Source organism: Penicillium canescens, assembly GCF_028828765.1.
Source record: "Penicillium canescens strain IBT 15451 chromosome Unknown utg000010l_segment0_segment0, whole genome shotgun sequence".
Lineage (NCBI taxonomy): Eukaryota > Fungi > Ascomycota > Eurotiomycetes > Eurotiales > Aspergillaceae > Penicillium > Penicillium canescens.
In genome coordinates this window covers 569,759-594,149 of record NW_026703972.1, presented here as the reverse complement: position 1 = coordinate 594,149, position 24,391 = coordinate 569,759, and the positions used below count along the sequence as shown (strand labels likewise).

At 46.9% G+C, this 24,391-nt stretch overlaps 4 protein-coding genes across 4 annotated transcripts; 2 read left to right on the top strand and 2 right to left on the bottom strand.

The window, feature by feature from the left end:
• Positions 1-1,489: 1,489 nt before the first annotated feature.
• N7446_012194 (uncharacterized protein) lies at positions 1,490-2,515 on the top strand (the record flags this gene model as incomplete). The annotated part of the gene is made up of 1 exon (XM_058520936.1): positions 1,490-2,515. One exon carries the CDS (start codon positions 1,490-1,492, stop codon positions 2,513-2,515), a length of 1,026 nt encoding a protein of 341 aa, XP_058366302.1.
• A 522-nt stretch (positions 2,516-3,037) lies between these two features.
• On the bottom strand, positions 3,038-4,418 carry N7446_012193 (SDR family oxidoreductase; the record flags this gene model as incomplete). The annotated part of the gene is made up of 4 exons (XM_058520935.1): positions 3,038-3,616; positions 3,668-3,850; positions 3,922-4,049; positions 4,118-4,418. The coding sequence occupies 4 exons, from the start codon at positions 4,416-4,418 to the stop codon at positions 3,038-3,040; spliced, it is 1,191 nt and encodes a 396-aa protein (XP_058366301.1).
• Positions 4,419-14,656: 10,238 nt separating this feature from the next.
• N7446_012192 (uncharacterized protein) lies at positions 14,657-16,322 on the top strand (the record flags this gene model as incomplete). The annotated part of the gene is made up of 2 exons (XM_058520934.1): positions 14,657-15,336; positions 15,566-16,322. 2 exons carry the CDS (start codon positions 14,657-14,659, stop codon positions 16,320-16,322), a joined length of 1,437 nt encoding a protein of 478 aa, XP_058366300.1.
• Positions 16,323-21,108: 4,786 nt separating this feature from the next.
• On the bottom strand, positions 21,109-23,660 carry N7446_012191 (DUF3435 domain-containing protein; the record flags this gene model as incomplete). Its single annotated transcript, XM_058520933.1, has 6 exons — positions 21,109-21,252; positions 21,311-22,070; positions 22,137-22,487; positions 22,617-22,939; positions 23,003-23,264; positions 23,332-23,660. The coding sequence occupies 6 exons, from the start codon at positions 23,658-23,660 to the stop codon at positions 21,109-21,111; spliced, it is 2,169 nt and encodes a 722-aa protein (XP_058366299.1).
• Positions 23,661-24,391: the final 731 nt, after the last annotated feature.

Here is a 24,391-nt window from a genome sequence, read left to right as displayed (position 1 = left end):
AGATGTAACCAAAGCCGAAGAAAGCAACGTCAGTCTGTGTAGGTTCTGTCGGAAGTGCAGAATAGGTATAAATTCAATGGTTCCACCTAGGGAGGAGTCCCATTTCTGCCATCATCCTTACCCAGATTCTTTGACGGAGTTTTGAGCCTGTTTCAAATGAAGTTTCTATATTATATTCAAGGACTTGTTCTTTCTGTGGCCTTAGCTGACTATTGCAACTGTGGAACTCAGTCCGCTCTTATGTTTCCAATCCTGAATGGGCACGTGATAAATGATACATATATTTAGTTCCCGTAGACAACTACGTTTTGACGAAGTCAATCGTGGCATCCTCCACAAAAAAGCAGACAGAGTAGAATCAAGAGTCTGTACGACCATCTCTTGCCCTTCGTGAGCATCGCGTTGACTTGGAAAAACGGAAACTTTCATTTGTTTAAATATCGCATGATGACGATACATCGATGCCTTTTGGCCCCAAGCCGTCTCAGGTATAAATGGTACATAAGTGGCTGAAGAAACCGGAAAATCCATGAGCGGGACTGTCATACCTGGCTGGCCAATAATAAGATTGAAAAAAAAACGTATGTAGCTCCGGTGGCAGTGCCCCACTGAGCCTCCGGATCCACTTTTCGGGGCTTGCTCTTTACATGTATTCAGTTCTCATTAACGAACTGGAGCCTTCAGAGCAACGACGGAGCTTCGGACATTAGCCTTGCATTTCACATCCAGGCTGGGACGAAGCACAGGGAAAACAGGTGTTCTACAGACCTGTTTTCGGTATTTTCCGAAGGTACAGAGGATTTCGAAAACAGTTTACCCCCCCCCCCCACACACACGATTTCTTTCCCAGAGACCCCCAAGGACGTCTATTCTGGATCCGCTGCGTTTCAGATTCCCCCGCAGCCAATAATACGGTGTTACGCCTCAAAAAAGGTACCTCAGCTAGCCAAAGTTAGATTAGCGCATTCTGAGTGGGGCGCTGGGAAAGATAGCGTATGTGTTTGGGGGGTAAACTGTTTTCGAAATCCGCTGTAACCAGGCGATAGACACTGACCTTGTTCATCTCTCACCCCCAATTGCTGAAGAGTGAACGATAAATTTCCCTTCGATCCACGATCGCACGACTTGAGGGCTATTCCTCGGCCAAATATAGATCCGTTTGTTTATGGAATCTGACATGGATATGTGAATTGTGCTATGAAACTGAGGCATTTACTTGATATTCGCAGATAACTAACATAGTAACGGGCATATAAAAGGGCACCAACCCTCGATCGAACCGAGAGCTGTATCAGAAGCACTCGAGAGTTGGATCCTCTTTGTGTTTCTCTTCTTTCTCTGTTTTTTTGCGACATTTCCATCCATCTTCTTACCAGTATACTAATATGTGTGGTAGAACCGTTCTGCCTTACTCCTGTGGGATATTACTGACTAGACATAGATACTATTCAAGCCACGGAGCCACGAGAGTGCTCTCAATATCTCAATCATGTTCAAGAGCATCTCAGATCACTTTGGATCCGTCCTCGTTTCCCTGCTAGCTATTCAAGGGCTATGCTCGGCATTTGCTGTCGAAACAAAGGAGACACTAGACCAAAGCAGTGAGAGTGAGCACGGCGAGCTAGCTGTCCGGACAAGCGATCAGTATACAATCGTTCATAAATGGCCCAGTGCAGGCGCTGCTGCGGTCATCGGAGCGAGTGGTGCACTCGGCTCTGTGATTACTGGAGCTGTTGGCAACTACTTTAGTTGGCTTGGTAACCAACCGAACGCGGACAAGATTTGTGGCAAGTCAGCGATAATCTCCGTCACTGAAAATGGAGTTGGGTATAAATATTATGTGTATTCATACACGACAGGGAGCAATTGCGACAGCACTCAGCGAGCAAAGACCATCACCAACGCTCTCTCAGATGCATTCGATGAATTACACTCTGAGGGTGCCTCTGCAGTGTGCATTGATTTTGATCACCGCGGCACATGGCACGGAGTGATTGGTCTCGCCACCGATGCCTCAGGCCACGACCCAAAATCCGCTTGCTCCGACCATCACAAAGGTGCAAAAAGAAGCAACCCTGGGTTTCCTGAGCTCGAGACAAGGAGAACCGCGAAGAGAAATGAGATTGGACTTGTGAAAAGAACTGCAATCTCCGTCTCCGAGAGCAACGAAAAGTCAGGAAGTACCAAGTTCAGTGATCCCAACAAGTCCCAGGCAGTCATCATTGGAATCGCGACCGAGATCTATCAGAAAAGTGCAGCCAAAAGCTGTGATCACGTTACAGGCCGCCTGACGGACGCGAACGGAAAGGACTATAACTATTACTACTACGCCTCAGGGCGCAATTGCGATACTACTGCTGAGATCAAGACAATCGTTTCTGCTATTGACGATGCTTGGGAGGGCCTGGGCAGCATCTCGGCACTCTGCATGACACTGAGCCATGAAGGCACATGGCGGGGCCATCTTGGTGTTTCTGCAATGCAAGCCGATTACCCTGCCCAAAAGTTGTGTTAGATGAAAGGATCACACCAAGATATGTATGTCTGACGAAGTCCAGAGGTGTCTACCAAGGACATTCCACTAACGTAATCCTTGTCAGAGAAAGGAAAGGAAAGGATGTTTCAACGCCATAACACATGTCTGCAATGATACAACATCAGTGCCTTGGTTTACAACAGATCGAATGGGTATCATATTATCTACAGGATGGTGGCGCAGTTAAATGCCCTGACCAGATATCTGAATATGGAATACCAATGACATAAGTTTGTTGACGGGAAAGCGCCGCCCTTTTATGCACTGACCTGGGAAAACTTTCATCCTCCCATAGTGGAAATCCCTCAAATAAAAAGTGAAAGTTCCAGGGGGAAGCTATATTGAAAAGCCGGATGGAAATGACCATTTGTTGTGGTCTTTGGAGGAGGTAGGATATTCTGACTACTAATAATATATCCATAGAAGGGGTTAAACTTAAAGTTATCCAATACTTTCAAGTAGACTAAAAGTCTTCATAGACTATGCCCAATGGATGTATGACTACAGCATGATCTTCGTATCTCGCACTCGATCAAAAGCGGTATACCACGATTCCTTAGTGGTGAATACTTCTTCAAATCCGATAGACCTCGCTCTACCAAGATCGAAAGGGCGATCGAAATCCATCAGGCGTAGACTGCCCATCCGCGACCCAGTGTTGTGCATACTCTTGTAGATGATATCCTCACGAAGGCCCCTCTGACGACAAAGAGCCTGGAGCTCGTCCCGGTGTTGATCAATATACTTAGTGGGGTGTAGGCTTGCATCATCTGGCCCCACGCCCTCCAACCCAAAGTAAGCTGCCAAAATAGGCCAGCGCTCAGACCATGAGACAGGGGTTGCACTGTCAGCGATGTTGAAAGCACGTGCATGGACCTTTTCGCGAGACTGCAAGGAAGAAAATATGCAGAATCGGGCAATGATATCTTGGTTAGAATCTGTGGACAAAAGGCGCCATGTAGTGTCGTTTCCAGGGAATGCAACACGAGCCCCTGCTCCTTCAAGAGCTAGGTAGAGTCCAAGGTAAATACCCATTGTCTGAGCCATGCAGTTAGCATTACCAAAAGGAGCGACCCCGACCTGACACAGTTAGACATTTTCTTAGATCAGTAGGATTGTGACACAACATACAATAACGTCTGGGCGGACTTCACACCATGACCAAGATTTACCAGCAGATAGCTCGTGAAGAAGGTCTACCTCATGATAGTAGAAAAGGTCCTTGGCATACTCTGCTGGGACGCGTGGGAGATCTTCTTTCAGTGGCACCTGTCCCCGGAAAGGGAACTTATCGAGAAGGTAGACACCATATGCCTAATAAGACAAGAGGGAAGGGTCAGTTTCAAGGATGTTTTTTTACAAATTGAATATATGTTCTGCTTCACCTTTGTTCCTGTGATCAAGACCACGAAAGCTAATCTGGAGGAGAGGGTCTCTAGCGATTGAACTGCAGCACGCAGCATCTCCTTGTTAAGACGACATTCCTCGGCGGCATGATCACTGGCTCGATATGCTATCAACCAAAAATGAGCATGCGCCGTAAAGACCAGGAAGAGTGGGTACAATCTTTCGGTTCATTACCAGCATAATATACGTGACTTATTGTCTCCACTGAAAGAACCTTTTGTGAAAGGGTCTTTTGCAAAGTAGTGTCATCGCCGCCCAGGAGATCGATCCCAGAGACGATCTGGGGACGATCATCGCGTGGCCATTCAGCCTCTTCAGAAGTAAAAAGCCGATTAGCAACGGCCGTGATCTTCGAAAATGTGTTGGGCGAGGGATATCCTGAGAGCAGTTGATTCACTAAAGCCCAGCCATTGATCCCAGAGCAGCCAAAAACCACAGCATGATTTCCTGCCTGATCTTGGAACTTCTGGGTCATTGTTAAGTAGGGTTCACCAGCTTGTAAGAATATAATTGCAAGGAATAGAATAACCTAATAAATAAGAAAAGGGGTACAATGAGTGCCAATAAGAGATAGGGGGGATTTTCCGATAGTACACGAAATTGTACAGTGACGCAGCAAAAGTTTAACAACACCCTGGACCCACTCCTATACCGCCTTTTGTTATGGCCTACACCGCCTACCAAAACACGCTAAGCTAGTCTCTCGCATAGCGCATGTCTCGCGTTTTCAGCGCTTTTATACCCCTTTTTACCCCCTTTTGCTCGTCTAAAAGCGCCTGTAGATATGCCTACACGTCTAGAGCTTACCTTGGCCATTTGTGAAAGGATCTGTGAGCTTCATTCGGCCGTTCAGTGGGGTTACAGACGTATCCATAAGTAGGGCTCCGAAAGGAATAAATGAATGCGAATATAGGGCATATTCATATTCGCACCCCGCGAATATGAATAAATGAATATCGTATTCGCGCGAATAAGCGCATTATTCATATTCGCATTCATATTATTCATATCATGCATTTTGCGCGCATTAATGGATCTTCCGTTTCCCCGGTTTTTGTATTACAGAAAAACACGTTTCCACTAGCCAACTTGTATTTCAAGTGCGATCACGGCCTCGGTCAAGCATAGTAGAAAATATTTCCCATGCAATCCATGTTCTGAAGTATATACCCTATATTGTAGGGCTCGGTAAGCTCTATATATTCTGCGTCATTATTTTTCGTGATTTTTTATAGGTAAATGTCTAGTTTTGGTGACCAACGGTTGCTACAGAAAGTCGAGCGAAATTATATATATCTACAAGTCGTCTTTCCACATCTTTGCTGCTCTAGTTAAATCGACTACCATAACTTCTCTTGTTCCCACTCGATCTACTCCAAAGTTTAGATTTATTATAACCATGACTATTGGCACGTAAAAACGCGTTTATCATGCCACCTTAACTCACTTCTCATGCAGGTTACAGATTGTTTACCATGAGAGTCGCGAGTGAGAAACCGCCGCGTGTAAAGAAAAGACCTATCAACTTTCCACTTTACTGGGATTCGCATCAGGCGAAAGCATAGCTAGTGTTTCCCCATCATTGTTTCATTCTCACCGTTCATTTCCGACCCGCCATGCTATCAAGTATTGTCGAGTGATACTAAAGGTGTGCCCCGCCTCGCTCCCAGGTACCACTTGGACTACTAACACTGAGCAAATACAGAATGGCATCCTCACCTAACCCATTTGTGCGAAAGACGCGTGGTCTTCCGCGTCGCGACTACAATGCTCTGAACAATGGCACACCCTCCCTACTCCCTGAGCCATGGGAAGGAAATATTCGTGAAATAGAGAGCCCCTGCTCACCAGCACCATCCGAGTTTACAGAAGGCGAAGAGACGTCCCCATCCGTGCTGTCCTTACCCATTCCCAGGTCTTCGCCCGCACCGCTAGATCCCACGCTATCAGGGTTGACTAGCAGTCAGAGTAGCCCACCGACTTACAAGAGACGAAAAGCCAAGTCATATTCTAGCTGGACCCTCGAGCATTTCTGGATCACAGAGCTAGACAACACCTGGCGTCGAAAGGGTGGGCCACCAAAGAAGGATCGGCTCTTAGTCTGTAGGCAGTGCAGTTGGTCATCCAGGGATTCGGCACGCTATGGCTCCACTTCGAATTTGTTGGCCCATCTCCAGGCTAAGCACCGCATCAGTTCCGGATCAGACATCACGTCATCGTCAACTATCGGAACGACCCTGGACAGTTTTTTGACACCTGCAAAAGAAAGGGCGGGCCTTGAACAAATGCTGATACAATGGGTTGTCCAAACGAGACAGCCGTTTACGGTAGTGGAGCATCCGGCATTTAGGGCACTTTTTGAAGCGACAGGGGCTATATTACCCATCAAGACGGCCGACACTCTCTTCAACAGGATCAAGGAGGAATTTCGCAAAAACCGGACTTGCGTGAAAGAAGAATTAGCCAGTAGTAGTCGCACGCTTGCGCTGTCTCTTGATGTTTGGACATCGGAGAATCAGATAGCGATCATGGGCATCATTGGCCATTGGATCTCACCCGAGTTTGAGAAGCGGGAAGAGCTTCTGGAGTTTACTGACATATGTGGACCGCACTCTGGGGAGAACCTTGCGGAAATTGTGATTAGAATGCTTGAGGAACTAGACGTCGCGCCAAAGCTCCTCACAATTACGGGGGATAATGCTGCCAACAATGGAACTCTCTGCGACAGTCTTCACGCCGAGCTTCTCAAGAACTATGACGATAAAGACGACCAATTTCGCATCAGACCTCTTATGCGGTTTCGTGGACGGCAGAGCTTCATTCCTTGCCTTGCCCACGTCATAAATCTCATTTGCAGGGACGTACTCGCTTCCCTGAGGGCCGGCTCAGCTCGAGAGGCGAAGGCTATACTGGACGACATGGCCACACAAAGTAGCCCAACATTCACCTCTGCCCACAGCACGAAGGGAGCAATCATGAAGATCCGGCTGCTGACCCTATGGGTTGCCCGCAGTCCACAGCGCCGCCAAAATTGGAAAGATGTGTCACCAGCCAAGCAAGTGGGCTACGATGTTGACACTCGATGGAACTCAACCTATATCATGATAGCGGACGCCCTTCGGCTACAGAAGGAACTTGGACAATTTGTTCGGATGCATCCAGAAGTTCACGCCCTTCAACTAAACGAGAACGAATGGTCGATTCTTCAACAAGTAGCGAAGGTTCTTAAGCCATTCTGGGATCACACCAACTCCGTATCAAAATCTTGTCCCACGATTGTTGAGAGCTTGCCTATCTATTGGAGTCTAGACGACCTCCTTGACGAGGTTCAAAAAGCCGAAGGTGATTTTGAAGGTGTGGATACCGAGATCCGGGATGCGGTGGAAAGAGGAATCCAAAAGATGAACAAGTTTGCAAGGAAGATGGACACCAATCTTCTTTACTACGTGGCTTCCGTCCTAGACCCGCGTATTAAATCGTCTTTGATTGGATCGCAGATGAGCGAGCAAGATGCGGGACTGATCATCTCTCAAGTGCGGGAGTTCCTAAAGAGGGAGTATCCGCAGGAGTTGTCCATGTCGTGTGTAGTGGATCGCCCGCCGGAAATGTCCGAGACTATGTGGAGGACGCTGCGAAAAGTACAGCCATCACAGCGGACGCTTCTTTCAGACATTGATAGATATCTAGACGCGCCACCGGTGAGTTGGTCCCACCATATGATTGACGATGCAGACGAGGAATGGGTTCTCAAATGGTGGAAGGCGAATGTATTTAGCTTTCCACTCATGGCAAAGGCAGCCCGAGATTACCTGCCAATTCCATCAGCGGAGGTAGGGATTGAACGCGAGTTCAGCAATGCCAGGGATGTATTGGGGCTCAGGAGACACTGTCTAAATGCGGAGACTATGCGGTGGCTTATGCTACTGAAGGGACAGTATCAAAAATAGCGTTCCAAAAAAGTGATTGTGATAATATTAAGATTTATGGGAATGTAATATCTTAGAGATGGTGAACGCATTTGTTATAGAGTCTTAGGCACATGAAAATGGGTTCCTGTATTGAGACGTAACAACATGAACGGTAATGTATGCTCTCTCAGTATATGAATAAATATGATCATTCATGAATATTCATGAATAATGCAATATGAATAAGTCTCTTATTCATATTCATATTATGCAATTCATATTATTCATATTCGCAAATATTCATGAATATTCATGAATGATCATATTCCTTTCGGAGCCCTATATCTACATGCTAATAATGCTCATACAAATCATCCTCAACATGCCTCCTCTTCCTCCCTGATGTCCGCACTTGAGACGGTGCCGCATGAGACGGTGCCGCATGAGACGGTGCCGCAGCGATAGTAGCATCGTCATCGTCATCGTCAACATCTATCAGATCACCGGATCTATCACCCTGCTCTTCAGCATCACTGATCGCATCAACGTCGACGACAGCCAGCACCTCAGCTGGCTCCTCAGCATCATCACCTGGCTTTTGAGCCGCCTGAGCCTCCTCCACCAGGATCTGAATCTCATCAGAGCCAAAGAACTGCTCAAATTCCTTCGCCTCTTGCACTTCAAGATCAAACCTTGACGTACAGAGGCACAACATCAGCTCTTCGATAGTTTGCGCCTTCAAAGAGCCCCGGCGATAGTGGCAGATATCGCGTGCAGTGTTAAACAGACGTTCAACTCCAGCACCTGTGGCTGGAATTGCAAGGTAATCTCTTGCAAGTGCGGCAATAGCAGGGAAGCGATATTGATTCTCTCTCCAAAAGGAGAGCGGCTCATCAGATATAGTTAAACCTGTAAGAAATTAGTATCATGAAGATAGGGATGGGTTTTCGGCCGAAAAACCATCTCTCAAGAAAGAATAAACATAGAGATTAACTTACTGCCGTCGAGATACTGCGTCATCTCATCATCTTTAGTCGGGCCTAGCGTTGCTTTACCAGCTTTGCCTTTGCGTTTGGAGAGAGACTTCGGGGGAGCCATCAGGCCAAGAAGGAAGGATCTTGGCATCGATCCAGAGGAAGACACTTGCGGGCTATTTAAAGTAGTAAGACGCTCCTGGATAGGAGTAAGTGCCTCACGGAAAGCCACTCGATACTGCTCACGGATCTCTTTGACATCCTCCCAGTTATCAGATAAAAAGAACTGGAATCTACTATCCGGCGATAGCATCGTACAAACCGCATAGATATGCCCGCGCATATGATCCGTCTTCTTATAGTACTCCGACAGTTTTGAATGGCTTGCTCCGAGGGAGGTAAGCATCTGCTGTTTCCATGGAACACGTTTTCGTTGTAGCTGCGACTTGCACTTCTCAAGGTGTTCAAAGAGCTGGTTATAGATCCTGAAGACAAGAAACGACGTCGCCTCTCGTGTCTTCGAAAGGGCGAGCGTAAAGTCAAAGAATGGCTTTGTGAGATAGATCAGATAGTCAATTTGGCGCCATTTGTTCATCATCAAGTTCGAATTCTGTACAGTTGAACTGACGACAGTATTCATTGATAGCAGTACGGAGTCTCTTCGCCCGGCGTAGCATCAGAAACGTTGAATTCCATCGAGTTTTGACGTCCTGGATCGGCATAAGTCCTTGCCCTGGAACTTTTGCCTCGGCCTTTGTCGAGGTCGTGTTGGACTTTGAGGAAGTGATCTCGACGCTGAGGGCTCCCGCGGATATAAACAGCAAGAGATCGTATCCTCTTTAAGGTATGCGCAATGTCCCGTTTCTTAGACCTGGCCTCCGCATTCGCCTTAGCAAGGCTAATCTGTTGTTCCTCTGTCCAGACAGTCTCGGCTTGTTCATTCTTTGGGCGTGCTTTAAGTCGGTGAAGTAGTTGGTTCAGACTTAATTGGATGACATGAGCGAGACAGGGGACCCGGATGACGTTAAAACCAGTAGCCGAAGCCGAAGGCTCTTGTTGTAAAGACTGTTGTAGTGCCTTAACCAGAGTCTCATTATTCGATGCGTTATCGGTGGTTATTCCAAAGACTCGGTCCTTAATGCCATGTTCGGTAAGCGTCTCCATCAGAATAGCACTTAGGTTTGCACCTGTATGCGAACTGTGAAGGGGTTTAAAGCCGAGTAGCACCTCACGGTAGACCCATTCGGCATCGATGAAATAGCCAGTAATAGCCATAAATGCCTGCTGAAATGGAGATGTCCAACAGTCTAACGCAATCGAGATCTTTGCATGTTCTGGAAGCATTCTGAGTGTATCATGCTGTCGTTCTTTAACACGGCCAGACAGGCGACGTCGAATTGTATCAGCGGAGGGCACGATCGGAGGGCTTAGGGCGGATTGTGCCTAGATTCAAGACTTAAGATTTAGTTAGGTGACGAGGCAAATAGAGGCTGATTGGTAAAGACGGCGGATTTGGAGGATTTGGGCGATTTGACGCCTACGGACTGGCGTCTGACGGACTTACCTCTGCGATGAGCTCACGAAATGCTGGATTTTCAACGATTTGGAATGGAAGCCGGTTAGTAGTAATAAACTCCAAGATTTTACTCTCAAAACCTTCTTGCGAGAATGTCTGGCTATGACTACCCTGATCATGATGCTAGTTAGTAGGGTCTAGTAGAGCTAGGTATGATAGTATACCGTTTGAAGGAACCTCGTCAATTCAGCCCTCTGCCGGCGTCCACTTGTAGCCTTTTGGCAGGCTGAGGTCTGAAGATGACGGGTAATTGTTGTCGTGCCATGACGACCAACCCTCCCATTGGCATCCTTCTTAGTAGTATAAGGGTGCTCAAGAATTGCATCGCAACGCTTACACAAGACCTTTGGGTTTCCAGTCGCCGTATGGGCCACTTGCTCAAACTGTTTCCAGGTCTCCGAAGCGGAGCCATGCTGTGACTCCCAAGCGATCTTGTTTTTAGATCCATAGTCAGTCTCCAACCACCAGTTGACCCAATCAGTGTGATTCATCGCGTCGTAAAGGAAAAACTGGCCTCCTCTCCTACCAGGACCGACACGTTGGAAGCGTTCAAGGGGATCTAGGGCGATAGACGAAGGAACAGACGGCTCAACGAACGAGAAGCTATCAACCTGCCGAGAGGTGGACGGAGTAGCTGGGCAAAGAGAAGGCGTAGCAATTGACGAATTGTCGGGCTCAGTGTCGAACAGGCCCAACTGGGAGGATCTAAACTCCTGGCTTTGCGACATGATCAGGATGACAACTTGATAGTAGGTTCAAAATTGGATGAAGGGCTTCAGGGGAATAGCTTCAGGAGGAAGAAATCGACATACCTTCTTAGTGAGAGAACTGTCGACGTATCGACGCCGTAGCAAACAGATATTGTAAACAGAGATCACCGTAGCAGTCGACATTAAAACGGAATATCTTGATTCTAGCATCTGATTGGCTAGATCATGCATATGCAGTGAATTCAGCCCATCCAAAGCCCAAGAAAAGTCCATGGATAACCCATCTCCCCGCCCATTTTACAATTTGTTCGCCCAAAACATTTCACCCCATGGCTCATGAGATATCTTCAAACCTCTCTCATCTCTGTAATCCCCAGAATATTACGTTTCTGTGAAGACAGACGTTAAGTCTGAGAGATTGGCTATCTTTTGGTATAAATTTCAACTCTATAAACCTATAATTCATAGATTTGACCCTTGAATCTACAGTTCAACAGAAACATGCACCTACTTCTAATTATATGAGATATATATCTCTACATGTTGACACTTTGGAACTCTCTAAGTACCAGAATACTACGAAAACTTGGTGAAATTGGATTGTTTTTTGATGACGCCGGTAAACTATAGTGCCTACTGTAGCTGGCTTCATCTACGACCTTAATTACTATGTCGTCGCCGTTGGATCTTGAGATCTTGATTCTTGGGGGAGTTGAACCCCCGGATTGGGAGTTGAAATACTAGATCAGGCCTGGTAAAACGTCGGGCCGATGTATGCCTTGTAAAGGCTTACAGACTGGAACATGCGTAAAAAACAGGCATTAATCAGCGGTTTTATGAGCGCCAAGATCGTAGTTATGCATAGAAATGGGATATATTGGGGGCCTCATGGGCCCCCACTCATGGGCTATGGGTTGGGGCGGGCTATAGAGGTTAGGCCCACAGCCCACTGCTGGTTGGGCTATGGGCCTAAAGGTCGGGCCCATTTATGGGCTTTGCGGAGGTCTAGTGACGCCTTGGTCTTATCTCCGATGCGGCGATAGAACTCCCAACAGGGATGTTTCACATTGGGGATGGGCTGCGCCTAATTCCAACAGCATGAAAATAGGCAGTGTTCGTGTTTTGGAGCACAAAAATTTGCGCGAACAACTGATATAGCACAGCAGAGGGCGCGACAAATCACTCACACTACCAAGATGAATGGACTTTCCTTGCAATCAAGCTCGCAATCGAATGTCCATACCTGTTATTGGTATTACTCCACCTAAGGTATGCTGGCTAGTCTTAAGCGACGGGACCAGGAAAGATGTGTAGGCCATGGCTTGTGCAGAGCACTAACAGGAGTGCGGTAGCCTCGGGGGCACTCTAATGCGATGTCCTTGGTTCACTGTCATTCATTAGCTTTCAGATCGGCGAGATAGTGCATGACTCACATGTTCTGGTGGCCAAAACTAGGGACGAAGAGACGGCAAAAAGCTGTGGCCCTTGCGCTCGTGCCTTGTTGTCGAATTTCCTCGGTTATATTTAAATCGCATCGACTTCAGGATCAGTAGAATCCAGACAAGACAGGCTAAGATTCACATAACTGCGACGCGGGTATTCGTGCTTTCTCTTGGGAATACACACAGAGGCTGTACAGTAGATCAGCTCAGTCGGCTGCTGTGGCGGAGGCATCTTCGCATAGACATCTTTAATCGGCTAGTGTGGATAGCAGTGCATCTGGTGGGAATCATACCTGTATCTCTCACAAGCACTGTCTGGCTTGCTAATCCACGATGTATTCAATGAATGTCAATACAGTGGCAATTTCAGTATGGGATCAATGGGGAAGAACTTCTCAAGTGGCTCAGACACAAGCCTTCTCGAATTTGCAGAGTCAGGAGAATAAATTGTAGAGCAAATTGCCGGGGTAGAGGACGTATTTATAGGCTTATCGGCTTCCGCGACTTACAAGCTCGGTACCTATCCTAATTGAGGTCCATTGAAACTCATGTTTTCTTTTTGCCGCAATATTTGCAGCGACATCCTTGATGCCTTGAGATGCTCAGCGAGAGAGACGAGTAAAAGTGGTGTTGAGAAAAAGGATGCTGAGTTGGTCAAGAAACGTTGGCTGACTGTTGAATCTTTCACAGCTCTCTAAAATTCAGGCACTGAGTACTATTCAATCCGCAATGGCAGGCTCATATTTCTTGTTCTGATACCTCACCTGTGAGTGACTCAACGTTGAATCACCGGAAAGCGCCTACAATTTCGTCCCGAGAAGTATGTATTTCTTTTTCTTAACCTCGCTTTAGTGTGGTGTTGGTTGTGTAGAGCTATGAGTCTGTCCGTCTAAACTGCAGAAAGCGAGGTCGTTCGACCGTCAACCCGTTGAAGCTTTGCCACGCGTTGTCAACACTCAATTTCCGAACTTGCGACCATGAAGACACGCCTATTTTTTTTTTGTTTTGTTATCTTTTTCAACTTCTTTTTTTGGTGACTATGAGTTCTACAATATTCCATTTGTCGGATTTCTGAGGCGTTCAACGAAACGGAAAGAAGTGTCTGGTTGAAACATATATCCTCAACAATTTTGAAATGTCTGACTATGACGGTTCTCTTTGTTGAGATTCCTGCATGAATAACGTGGTCTGCAAGCGAGTGGGCCATCTCAAAACACCATAATAAATGCGATATATTACAACGTTATATCTCAACAACCACGTCTTTGTTCTATTTCATTTCTGGTATATAGCTATTGGTAAGACTTGTCAACGCTATATATCATTTTGACAAACTAAAGAAGCGGTCAAATACCGCTATGACCTTTTGGGATAGGCTTGTTCATCGTTCACCCAATTTCCCCTAGTATTTGTATGGTATTCGGACTAAATTCGGATACGGTGTCACAACACGCCAGAGCACGGACAGTAGGCTCCAGAGATCGCTCAACCGATCTACAGACCTTCAATCAATCATCAGATTCTATTGGACATGTGCAGTACTAGCCAGTACATTAATTCCTCATCCTGTCACCAACCATTCTAGGCCCAGACCAGTCTTGAGATAGCCAGATACCCACGCTGTCACAGTGAGGGCTGGTGTCATTGGCTTATCAGCTGAAGAGTGGGTCCCCGCAGTGGTCTTCAATTCGATGATGGTCTACACCCCTCCAGCAGCTGCTTTCTTTTCAGCAGTGCGCTAATTTCCTCGAGAGCCTCGCAATATAATCTCCAAACTTTGAAGCAGCCCCAGTGATGCGATCATGGTCCGAATGACACGTCATGGCTTGGACATTCTGCAACTGCTTTGCCATTACTCGCGTTATTGACGACCACAAACTCGCCAACACGTCGCAAACTACCCTGCACTTGCATGCATAAACCGCTTCACTGTTTCTTCCCCTCATCACGAGTTTCGGTTTGGTGGCTTCTGATGTACGTGGAGCGAACGCCTCTGTGAGATAATCACGAATATATGTCTTGTCTTCTATTAGAGAAACTGGAGGCCGATCAAGTTTTCGGACTCTGCACGCCCTCGCCAATTCATCTTAGCCATTCTTTGTCATGTCTCTGATCGACTCATCATCCTTGAATCCAGGCAAGCATGATATCCTGCCTTTGGTCAATAGTGGTAGCCTAGAAGGCTTCATCAAATATATGGGTATACTGGCGTCAAGCTCTGAATCTCAATTTGCATCTGCCGTGATTGGTGAGATTACTCAACAGCGTGAGCAGATCCACTCTCAAGATGAAGAGTTGAAGAAACTTCAAAAGGAGATTCTTTATATACAGGAGACAAAACGAACTACCATCAACGATATGCTCACTGCCAACGAGACAGAAAGAGCAAAACAGACAGACTCCGCGACGCAGATCGAATCTCTTCATGCTACTGTAGACGAAAAGGAAAGTAAGATTGCTGAATACTCCAAGGATTTGGAGGGTCTGCAGCAGGAAGTGGCGAACTTGAAATCGACTTGCTCGCTGGAGATCGCTAAAGTCTCACAATCCGCCGAAGACATTAGTACTCTGCAAGCCAATTTGAAAGAGAAGGACAAGATGATAGACCAAATGAAGACAGCACGATCGAAATTAAAATCAATGTTATCATCACAGCAGAAAAAGAACGAAGATCTGGAAACTGCTAATGCCTCGATGAGCACAGAGCTCCAGGCAGTCAGAGCTCGTATTCAAAAATTGGAAGACTTCCCTGTCCAATCCTCGGACATCGATGACGACTTTGTGTAAGTCGTGTCAAATGATTGCAACCATTCGTGAACTGATTGTTTCCGCGTTTTATCACAGGACGACGAAGTTCGCAAGACTTTGGCACTTTGCTACAACCGAGTTATCCCCATTTCTAGAACAAGATGTTCCGGAAGATATTCTAAAGGTCTGTTTTCAGACACCTTTGGTCACGCTCGTTATGTACTGATAGAATAAAAAGGAGAAACCCATATGGGACAATATTAGGAAGGTAGACAACATAATTCTACCACCAAGCTTTCCTCTGATTCCCTCGAACTCCTCGGCAGCCAAAGCGGTACGATTTGCATTGATCCTGGCTGTTCTGTTCAGAGAGATCAATCAACGGATATTCCAGCCCAGCTATTTTATTTCAGAGGGCAACAATCTTCGTGAAGCTCTCGAACATCTTGCAGAGAGTAATGGCGAGAGAGAAGCATTTTGCCGTCGCATACTTCTCTCCATTGATCCGTGCGCCGAACATGACATTCTTAAAGCTGAAATTCGAGCCGTTGTTCAGAGAATGTCCTCGTATGCAGGCAGCCTCTTTCCCGAAGCGCAGCACGATTTGTTTTGCACAAAAGTCAAGACTATAGTTCAGAACGCGGCCGAAGTTTGGCTTCCAATTCAGCGATCGCAGAAGAAGTTCGAGACAGACTTCGAACCTTTTGATCCCGAGGACAATGAATGGGATCGCTTCCCTTCTGCTGGTAAAACTACAACACCGGTGGCACAAGACCTTCAGGGTCTTTATCTTCTCAATGTCTTCCCCTGCATCTCCTTGGTGGAAGACGGCGACCATGATCCATTGACTAAGATCATTCAACTCCGCAGTTCCCAGGAATTATACTTGGCAGCGCAGCATGAAGCCACTCAAACCTCAACCTCTGCCAACACCAGAAGGTATTCTACCCGCCCCAGGAGGCAATCAACTGCAGGCTCAAATGGGAAGCCTTTTTTAGGTGGAAATTTAACCAACGGCTGACTGATGGGTTATGGAGAATGGGTTGGAAACGCTGACAGCTCTGGAGACTGAAAGGAAGTATAATGGATATGAGAATGGCATTTGAGAATTATCAGCAATGGCACTCTATATGAACATTTTTGGGTCATACTCTTTCCACTGTTTGCATTCCCCTGTGTAAAATGATGTCTAAGGTAGCCTCAAGCCGTATCTTGGCGAAATGCCGCAATTATCTTGGCAGAGCTTCGGTTGAGAAGAATACGTGAGCATTAGAGCACCAACTGGCCGGTGCGTTCGGGGATTTGGAGCCCCACTCCGAAGTCAGGAACGTCATCATTGGCCAGGATACCCCTAGGTTCGATATCCTTAACCGTAGTGCAGTGGGGTCTTATTCGACCACACTGGGAATACCGAGATACTCTACCGATGTAACCGTGGCTTATAGACGGCGGTCCTCAGCCAGACAGCCACGCTGTCCCAGTGAGGGTTGATTTCATTGGCTTATCATCTTGCTGTAGGAGCGGGTCTCTGCAGTGGCTTTCATTGGGCCATAATAACAGCGCTGCAGACGCTAGACGGTGACTGAAAGCAGAGCTCGGGCCTAGCCGGTCACTATAAAGAGCCATGAGAATCCTCTTCTGTAAAAAGAATATCGAGAATCTGTGCTCTCTCTGCTATCCTATTATTGAATTGAACAATATCGCCGCCTTGGGCCGATATCTTCGTATCTCTGAATACTCTACATAATGCGGCTTGCATTTCATAATTAAGTTTTCCCTCCTTTAGACAAAGATTGTTCCAATCCCTAACAATTGCGCAGAGTCCTGCAATCTGATGTTGTTCATTTTTTCGTTGGTAAAAATCAAAAGCGGTTCTCAATTCACCAGGCATTGGAAAGTTCTTTTCCAAGAAAAGCTCTTGAACCAGCGGTGATCGAGAGTATCGATGAGGAAGTTTTTGGTCGTTGCTGTGAGTTTGTATACTCTGGGGATTACTCTGCACCATGTCCCGTTCCGCAATCTCCCGGGAAGGATACTTCGAAGTCAGAAAACAGCGAAACGCAATGCAAGGAAAAGGCGAACAGATGGGATTCTTCTAGCCTAAATAGGAATCTCTTCCACCCAGAGGTGCTTTTGCTTAACTATGATATACTGCTGGCAAGACTTGGCCATACACCACGATCGGGATCTGAGAAGGACTTAAGCAATGACCCTTTCACGAGCTATGCAGCTGTGTTTCTATGTCATGCTGAAATTCATCGTTTTGGAGTCAGAACAGGCTGGTTTGCACTTAGTGTCCTATCTTACTATCAGTTGCTACGATTGCTCGAGAATTTTACTCTATTTGAAGAACGAACGGGAGACATCGTTCAGCTATTGGTATTTGCTTTTGAGGATAGGGAGTACATGGGGAATTTGGAACTCATGCTGCGAGACTACATGGTCTGGAATGTGGAGATTCTGATGCGGAATGCCGACTTCAGAAGTTTCCTGGGGCGAAACTTGTCGTTGGAACAGACTGTCTTTCGTTCAATGTGGAAATAAAGGTGAGTTTATAAATTGAATGTGCTGCGATCTCTATACCATCTTCCGTACATGTGGAGATCAGATTGAACTCACTGACTAATATGCGCTAATACAGTCATAACTAACTAGCCAATGGTTTTAGTGTGTCAGCCCGAAAGGCGCAGGCCCCCAAAGAACCCGCATTCAGCTGTCCCTGTTTTATGCGAGGGAGCAATTAGGTCAAATGCAAACAAAAGCTATCATCTATCAGCTCACAATACACAAAACGTACACATATTTTCGGGGTGAGGGCTAGCCGAGAACTGATAAAAGTTAGCAGAAAATGGTCCCATGCACTCTTCGAGCATCGCTCCGTATGTTTCCACATCATATTCCAAGGCAACTACTCCACAGTCCGTGCACGCACATCACATATCATATGTGGGTTCGAGTCAATTTCGAAATAGCCTGGATCATTATATCTCCTTTTATATAAGTATTTCGAATTTGGAACCCAGAGAGTGAGCATTACCACCCCATCGGCAAGAACCAAACACCGTGAACATCCAGTTATTGTACCTGTTGTATGCATCACTAGCATAGAGCTAAAGCTGCATGACTTCGGTAATATACACGTCAAACATTGCACTCTACTGTCTTCATGTGCCCTCTTCTGATAAGTTTCATGATATTCCCAAGGGAGGCAAAGCGCTGAGTCCGCTTAGAATGGCATAGGAACTAGCTAGCGAGATCGAGTTAGGCCTAAATTACACTATAACACCTGGGGTACTGCAATTAGACGCCATTGGCCAATTATTATGCATTGTAGATTGTGCTAGTCTATGCCGCTAAGGACCATGCTAATTGTGACAAAAGGATGGACGAGGGGATACGGTTCTTTGGCCAGATAGCATCAACAAAGCACCTAAGAACAGTTGGCATTATTGCTCCCCGGGAATGGAATACATCCATTTCCAGGTTTATTGCAACGGTGATCCTATTGTGCCGGTTAGCATTCTGTATCTCCATTCTGTATAACTTTCGAACGAAGTCATCGCCCGAGTCTTTTCCCTTCCGCCGTCGGGCGCAGAGAGGTCATGACACATACATCTTTGCAATCGTATGATCCGTGGTCATCTCCATTTCCAACGCACCTTCCCGGACCCATTGTTACACAGGTATAGTCCTATTAAATTGGGGTAAGTTAGCTAGTACTTTGATTACAAGAAGTATACTGACTGAAGGTTCCGCATCAACAGCCCCAGAACAAGGCGTTGGCGTTGGTTGAGCAACCTCGCAGTTCTATTAATATTAATTTGTTAGCCATTATTTCTGTAGGGAGACTATAGAAAATGAAGATAAGTTAGGGTTGTATACCCAATAGCCGAAGGCGGCGGAGAAAACAGAGAAGAATGCAACCGAAGAGGTGAATCTCATTGTGGATTTTGGGACTCTTAGGATGACCAGGAGGTACAAATATTCGTCCCTAATGAAAGGTGGATTTTTTTATCACTTTATAGGAAAATCGGATGGTCAGGAGACATCGTACCTGTGCGGAGTAATCCAGTAGCATGTGAGACACACGGGCGAGTGAGACGCCCCAAAATACCATATTGAAGGGTGAGGCTACTCTGCGACCCTTTGGCTTCTCGCACGAGTCACTATACCGATTTTGGATATGCCACCTAAAACAGACTATGTATAATCCATATATAAGAGTCTCTTTGGCGCCAGATTTAAGGGGCAAAATGTCCTTCCTAACTCTGTGGCATACATTAGTGCGTCTTAGTGTGCATTAGTGCGACCCACTCAACCCCGGCGGTGGATCATCCTCATAGATTGTCACTTTTATTGGCTTTATAGCCTCGCATCGCCCTTCCCCTAGGACATCCTGGGAATTATTGAGGTACCCGAGCTCATGTAAGGGTTGCCTGCAGCCCGACGACACTCGCTTTTGTTACATGGGGCACAGACTTCACCCAGTAAGATTGCACCCACAATGACGGAGCACACCACGGTAATGCACCTTACTATAGAACTGCGCGAGTTATGGCAAATTCGGAGTTTTCAATTCTATGCAATTGACTCTAATGAATCCCTCTACGTCGGTATTTCTTCAATAATACAGTAGTAGCTCGACGGTTTTGCCTTGCGCCCAGATCGCCTAGATTTTCGACGCAATGTTGTGGCGTCAACTCGGTGATCGAGAGACCATTAACCAAGCTTACTGTTTAAAAGCGTATTTGACCCTCCAAATATTCACTTTAGGACCCACTACCGAGAACTTTTTCTTGATACTGGGGCGATGGAAAGGAGCGAATAGCGTACTGCTTAGGGAGTCAAATTTTAATTTAGGTTTTTACTGGGAATCATTTCTTCCTATTGTGAGACTTGAGAAATTGGGACTGGTAAAGAAAAATAAGCGAAGTCGGTACCTTCGCCCCTATATAATCAGCGTCGCCGAAGCAAACCGGACACATACTGCTTCTCTAATTCAAGTTGTTCTCTGGACACCCCAGGTATTCAAGGAAAAGAGAAACGTGATCGTGCTCAGTGAGCAGGAACATGATCTATCCTGAGTGGCCCACCGGGCAGACTTTATCCTGTACATATGCAGTTGTGTTTGGTTTCTCTGTTAATTGTTTGTTTTTATTGGGACATATCAACATGTCGTCCGCTGATTTATTGGCTTGACTTGAATGTTTCATTTTTCTTTTCATATTTTTAGTTCTCACGGTTGCCCAACTATTCAACCTCTTAGAGTCATCGAGCGTTCTTGGATTTTGGCAGTCATCAAATTTAATCTAGTCACTCGTTTCTCTCCATCATCAAATTTTGCAAATCCTATAGTATATGAGTTCTTCAGCTGATAGCTCACATTAAAATTATTGAAATGAGGAAGATCGTTATATACAGCTCTAATGGTATGGCTGAGTCCAGATCTCGGTGGGACCGAACAAATAAAGCAGAACCAAGGTCCAAAAATTTTCAACACAAATCGAATAGAAAGCTCTAGAGGATATTTTTGCTGACAGATGCTGCCAACTGCTTCATTTTCCCGCTGCTTGTGCTCGCGCGCGGGATTCGTATGGAACTTCTCTGGTCTATATTCTTGCTGGATACGGCAAACGCGATTTCATTCCAAATCGGAAGTAAACGGATACCGACTCAATGGCTTCGTTGATTCATGGCCGGCCTATTCTTGTTTTGAAGTCCCTGCATCGGATTCGGGCATCGCCAGCGACTGCGCACGCGATGCACATCAGAGGCATGGCGCTGGAACGCCATTCGATGTAGCAAGCCTACTTCACACCAGTTGCATTTGAGTGGTTCTTCTTTAAGATGAATAGCATCAAAATGGCGCGTAACACACCCGGGATCATGAAACATCTGAAAGCGAACCTTGTCCGGAAGCCCTTCACTTGCGAAGCATTGAAAGCATGCCTCTGGCTACTTAGCAGTTTCGAGGAACTCCCTGGTGGCACGTAACGGCTTGCCACATACAGAGGCAGGTACCTTGCAGGAGTCGATATCACTTCGGGCCTGCTGTAAATCCTTCGGCTGGGCTATCGGTCCAGTCGGCGAAGCAGATTCAGGAGCTTTCTGTTTAGGCCGGACCCTCAATGGGCCTCCTTCAAGGACGTCACAATACTGAACAACCGCTGCACTACCTGTATCGCGCCGATGCCACTCATCCTCCAACGAGTTAGAAACAGGGTAGGAAAGAAGACTGCACGAGATGCAACGAAGGGGGTGCATAGTGTCTTCCAAGGGTGAGTCTTCGCTCTCTTCCTTGACTGCGGTACCCGACAGCTGCGCCTCGATATCCAGGTAGGCTTGCTCTTCATCAAATTTCTCTCGGATCTCATGCCGTAAGCTCCGGTGCAACCTTTTTCGCGTATTTCTCACCTCCTTCTCCCGTTGCTGGAGTCTAGGAAGCAGGCCGGGTTCCTGGGTCTCCTCGTACTGCGCGCGGATATTGTCTAGATTGCGCCGTGCCTCTTCCAACTCAGAATGTTCTTCAACCTGTGCCCTTTGTTGATCGGTCAAGTAGCGTGGGCGTCGCGTGTCTCGCCAACGGCTTTGCCGTGTAACAGCTCGCATCAGTTCCACATCCGGGTCAAGGCCACAGATCACCCGGATCATGTCAGTGTCGATTTGCAGGGGATGATAGTGGTTGAGAAAGGTGCGGGGGCTGGCATGCTTCATGATCAACATATGTTGCTCCTTGCTCACCCACCCTGCGGAGTACATCAGCCACCAACTTGACAAGACACATCAAATTCACAATATCCATGGAAGAACTCACCACTCTCGTTAATCACTTTACCACTTCCATACCGGAACTGATGGGCGTGAAATGCCCCTTTCGCGAATCTCGCCAAATGTGACTAGCAGGGTGGAAATCGCAGACTTGGGCATCTGTATAGTCCGTTGAATGGTTGGAACGCCCTTGACCAACTCTGTTTTGCAAAAGATATACCATTCAGACTTTTTCGGATCTAAAGGCACCAGGAGCTGCTCACAGCTTTTGCTGATGAAAAGTTTCCGCAGCTGAGCCTTCGAAGTCAGCCCCTGATTCCGGAATGCCCGCGCGTGAAACAGGACGCCAAAAAGCAATGTGTGCGGGCATATCACCAAAGACGGCCCGTAAACGATCTCGGGAAGTGCAAAAGTCGTTCTGTTCATAGGTTAGCTGCATCACCCTAGTCAGCCATTCCGGAGATGACAAGAAGATCTCAAGAGATATTATATATCCGGAGTTGAATGGGGAATTGAGAGGGAGAGACAGAAATTGCGATTGCCGTACAATTTGGTGAGACCGAGAAACTTTTTAGTCCCTTCGGGAGTAAGTTCGATCATAGGGACGGGTGGGCCTCCACAGGGATCCTTCTGGAGGGAGATCTGCAGGTCCTTAAACTGCAGACTCAGCAGGGCGCTTTTCCGGTGCAGCGTAAAGATACCGAGAGAGTTGAACAAACACACTTGGATACGCTGAAAGCCTAGATGGAACTTCTTCTCTTGTGTCGACAAGATCGTTTCATTAAACGGGCCGATATCCTCGATATAAACCGGTGTCTTCTTTCCAGGCTGCGTGTCCAAGCCAAACTCCTGGACCAAGTACTTCATACCCTATAATCAATGGTAAGTCAAGGATATCAAGTTGGATCGGGATAAATTTGGAGGCATAATGACCCTTCGTATCTCTGAGCCATCTTCATCTTTGATCACAATATTGGTGAGCTCTTGATAGTAACAGCGAAGGTTTTTCCAGTCGGTCTCGAATGTGCTAGCTTTGTTGATGCCCTTTATATGTCGACCATCCTCGCCTCGCTCGAGCTGGAGACACCAGCGTAGGAAACGATACATATCATTGTTCGACGCCTGGCGCAGCGCCTCCTCGGCCTCGCGCCATTTTGGCTCATTGGGCCTGTTTCGTACTTGGCTAACACAGTACCTGTATCCGCGTTAGCAATCTCCCCGTCAACGCCTCCAGTAGCGATGTACCTCATTGGGTCACTCACCTTTTCCACCGACTCTCAATCCGCTCTCGTCGTTCAATAGTACCCGGTGCTTTGTCAAAATCCGCGGGGATTTCAGAGAGATCTACCCCACCCTCATCCAGTGGGTCCTCGTAGAGCTTTCCAGCATCATAAGAGACCTCCGGCTCCAAGGCAAGGTTCTCGTCGGGTCGGAGACGTTTTCGTGGGCTGAAAACGTCTTCCAGCTCCGTCAGATCCGTCTCATATGTAGCATCGCCCCGCTCTGAATCGCTAGAAGTAGCCACAATAATGTCATCCCCGCCAGAGTCGCTTTCCAGCTTTCTAGTCCGCTGGCGTCGAGAACGCTTCATGGTCGAACTCAACGGATTTGAAGGGACGGCGAGGGTGTGGAGGTTGAGAAATGAGACTACAAGACCGCGAAATAATGAAGTGGCTGGTAGGTCACGAGTAGACGGTCGGTGACTGATTTCTTTGGTACTGTGCACCCACAGCAGGGAGAGCAGAAATAACAGACCAAGGATGCACGAAGAAGAGAAGAGAACAGACGATGGGCAAAGAAGTATTCTCAGTGGAGGGGGAGGGAAAGCTGGGGGTAGATTGCGATCTTGATTCTAGCAAAAGGGTGGTTAAGCAGAGCGGTTAAGCAAGGTGGTTCAACTAAGTGGTTAAGCAGAGCAGTTAAGCAGAGCGGTTAAGCAGAGCGGTTAAGCAGAGCGGTTAAGCAAAGTGTTAAACAGAGCGGTCGGGTGGAGTGGTCAAAAACAACGGTCAGGATCTGAACTAGCGATAAATTACTAACCGGGTCATAGCGTAGAAAAAGAAGAGACATTGCCCGGTACATGTAGGAATGCTGTCATTGCGACAAGCTTTCGTTCATATCCCGCGGAAACCTGCGGTATGCAGTTCTTCTTCATCCTCAAGGATTCGCGACCAAATTGTACGGGTTAACAAAGCACACAGTCAAACCTGGGATGACTGGGGGATTATCCGGCTCTGGCGATCAACCGCACGGGCTTGTTCACACGCATGAACCATGGAATAAATGACGGAATCAGCCGCTGATATGATCTGCAACTTCTGT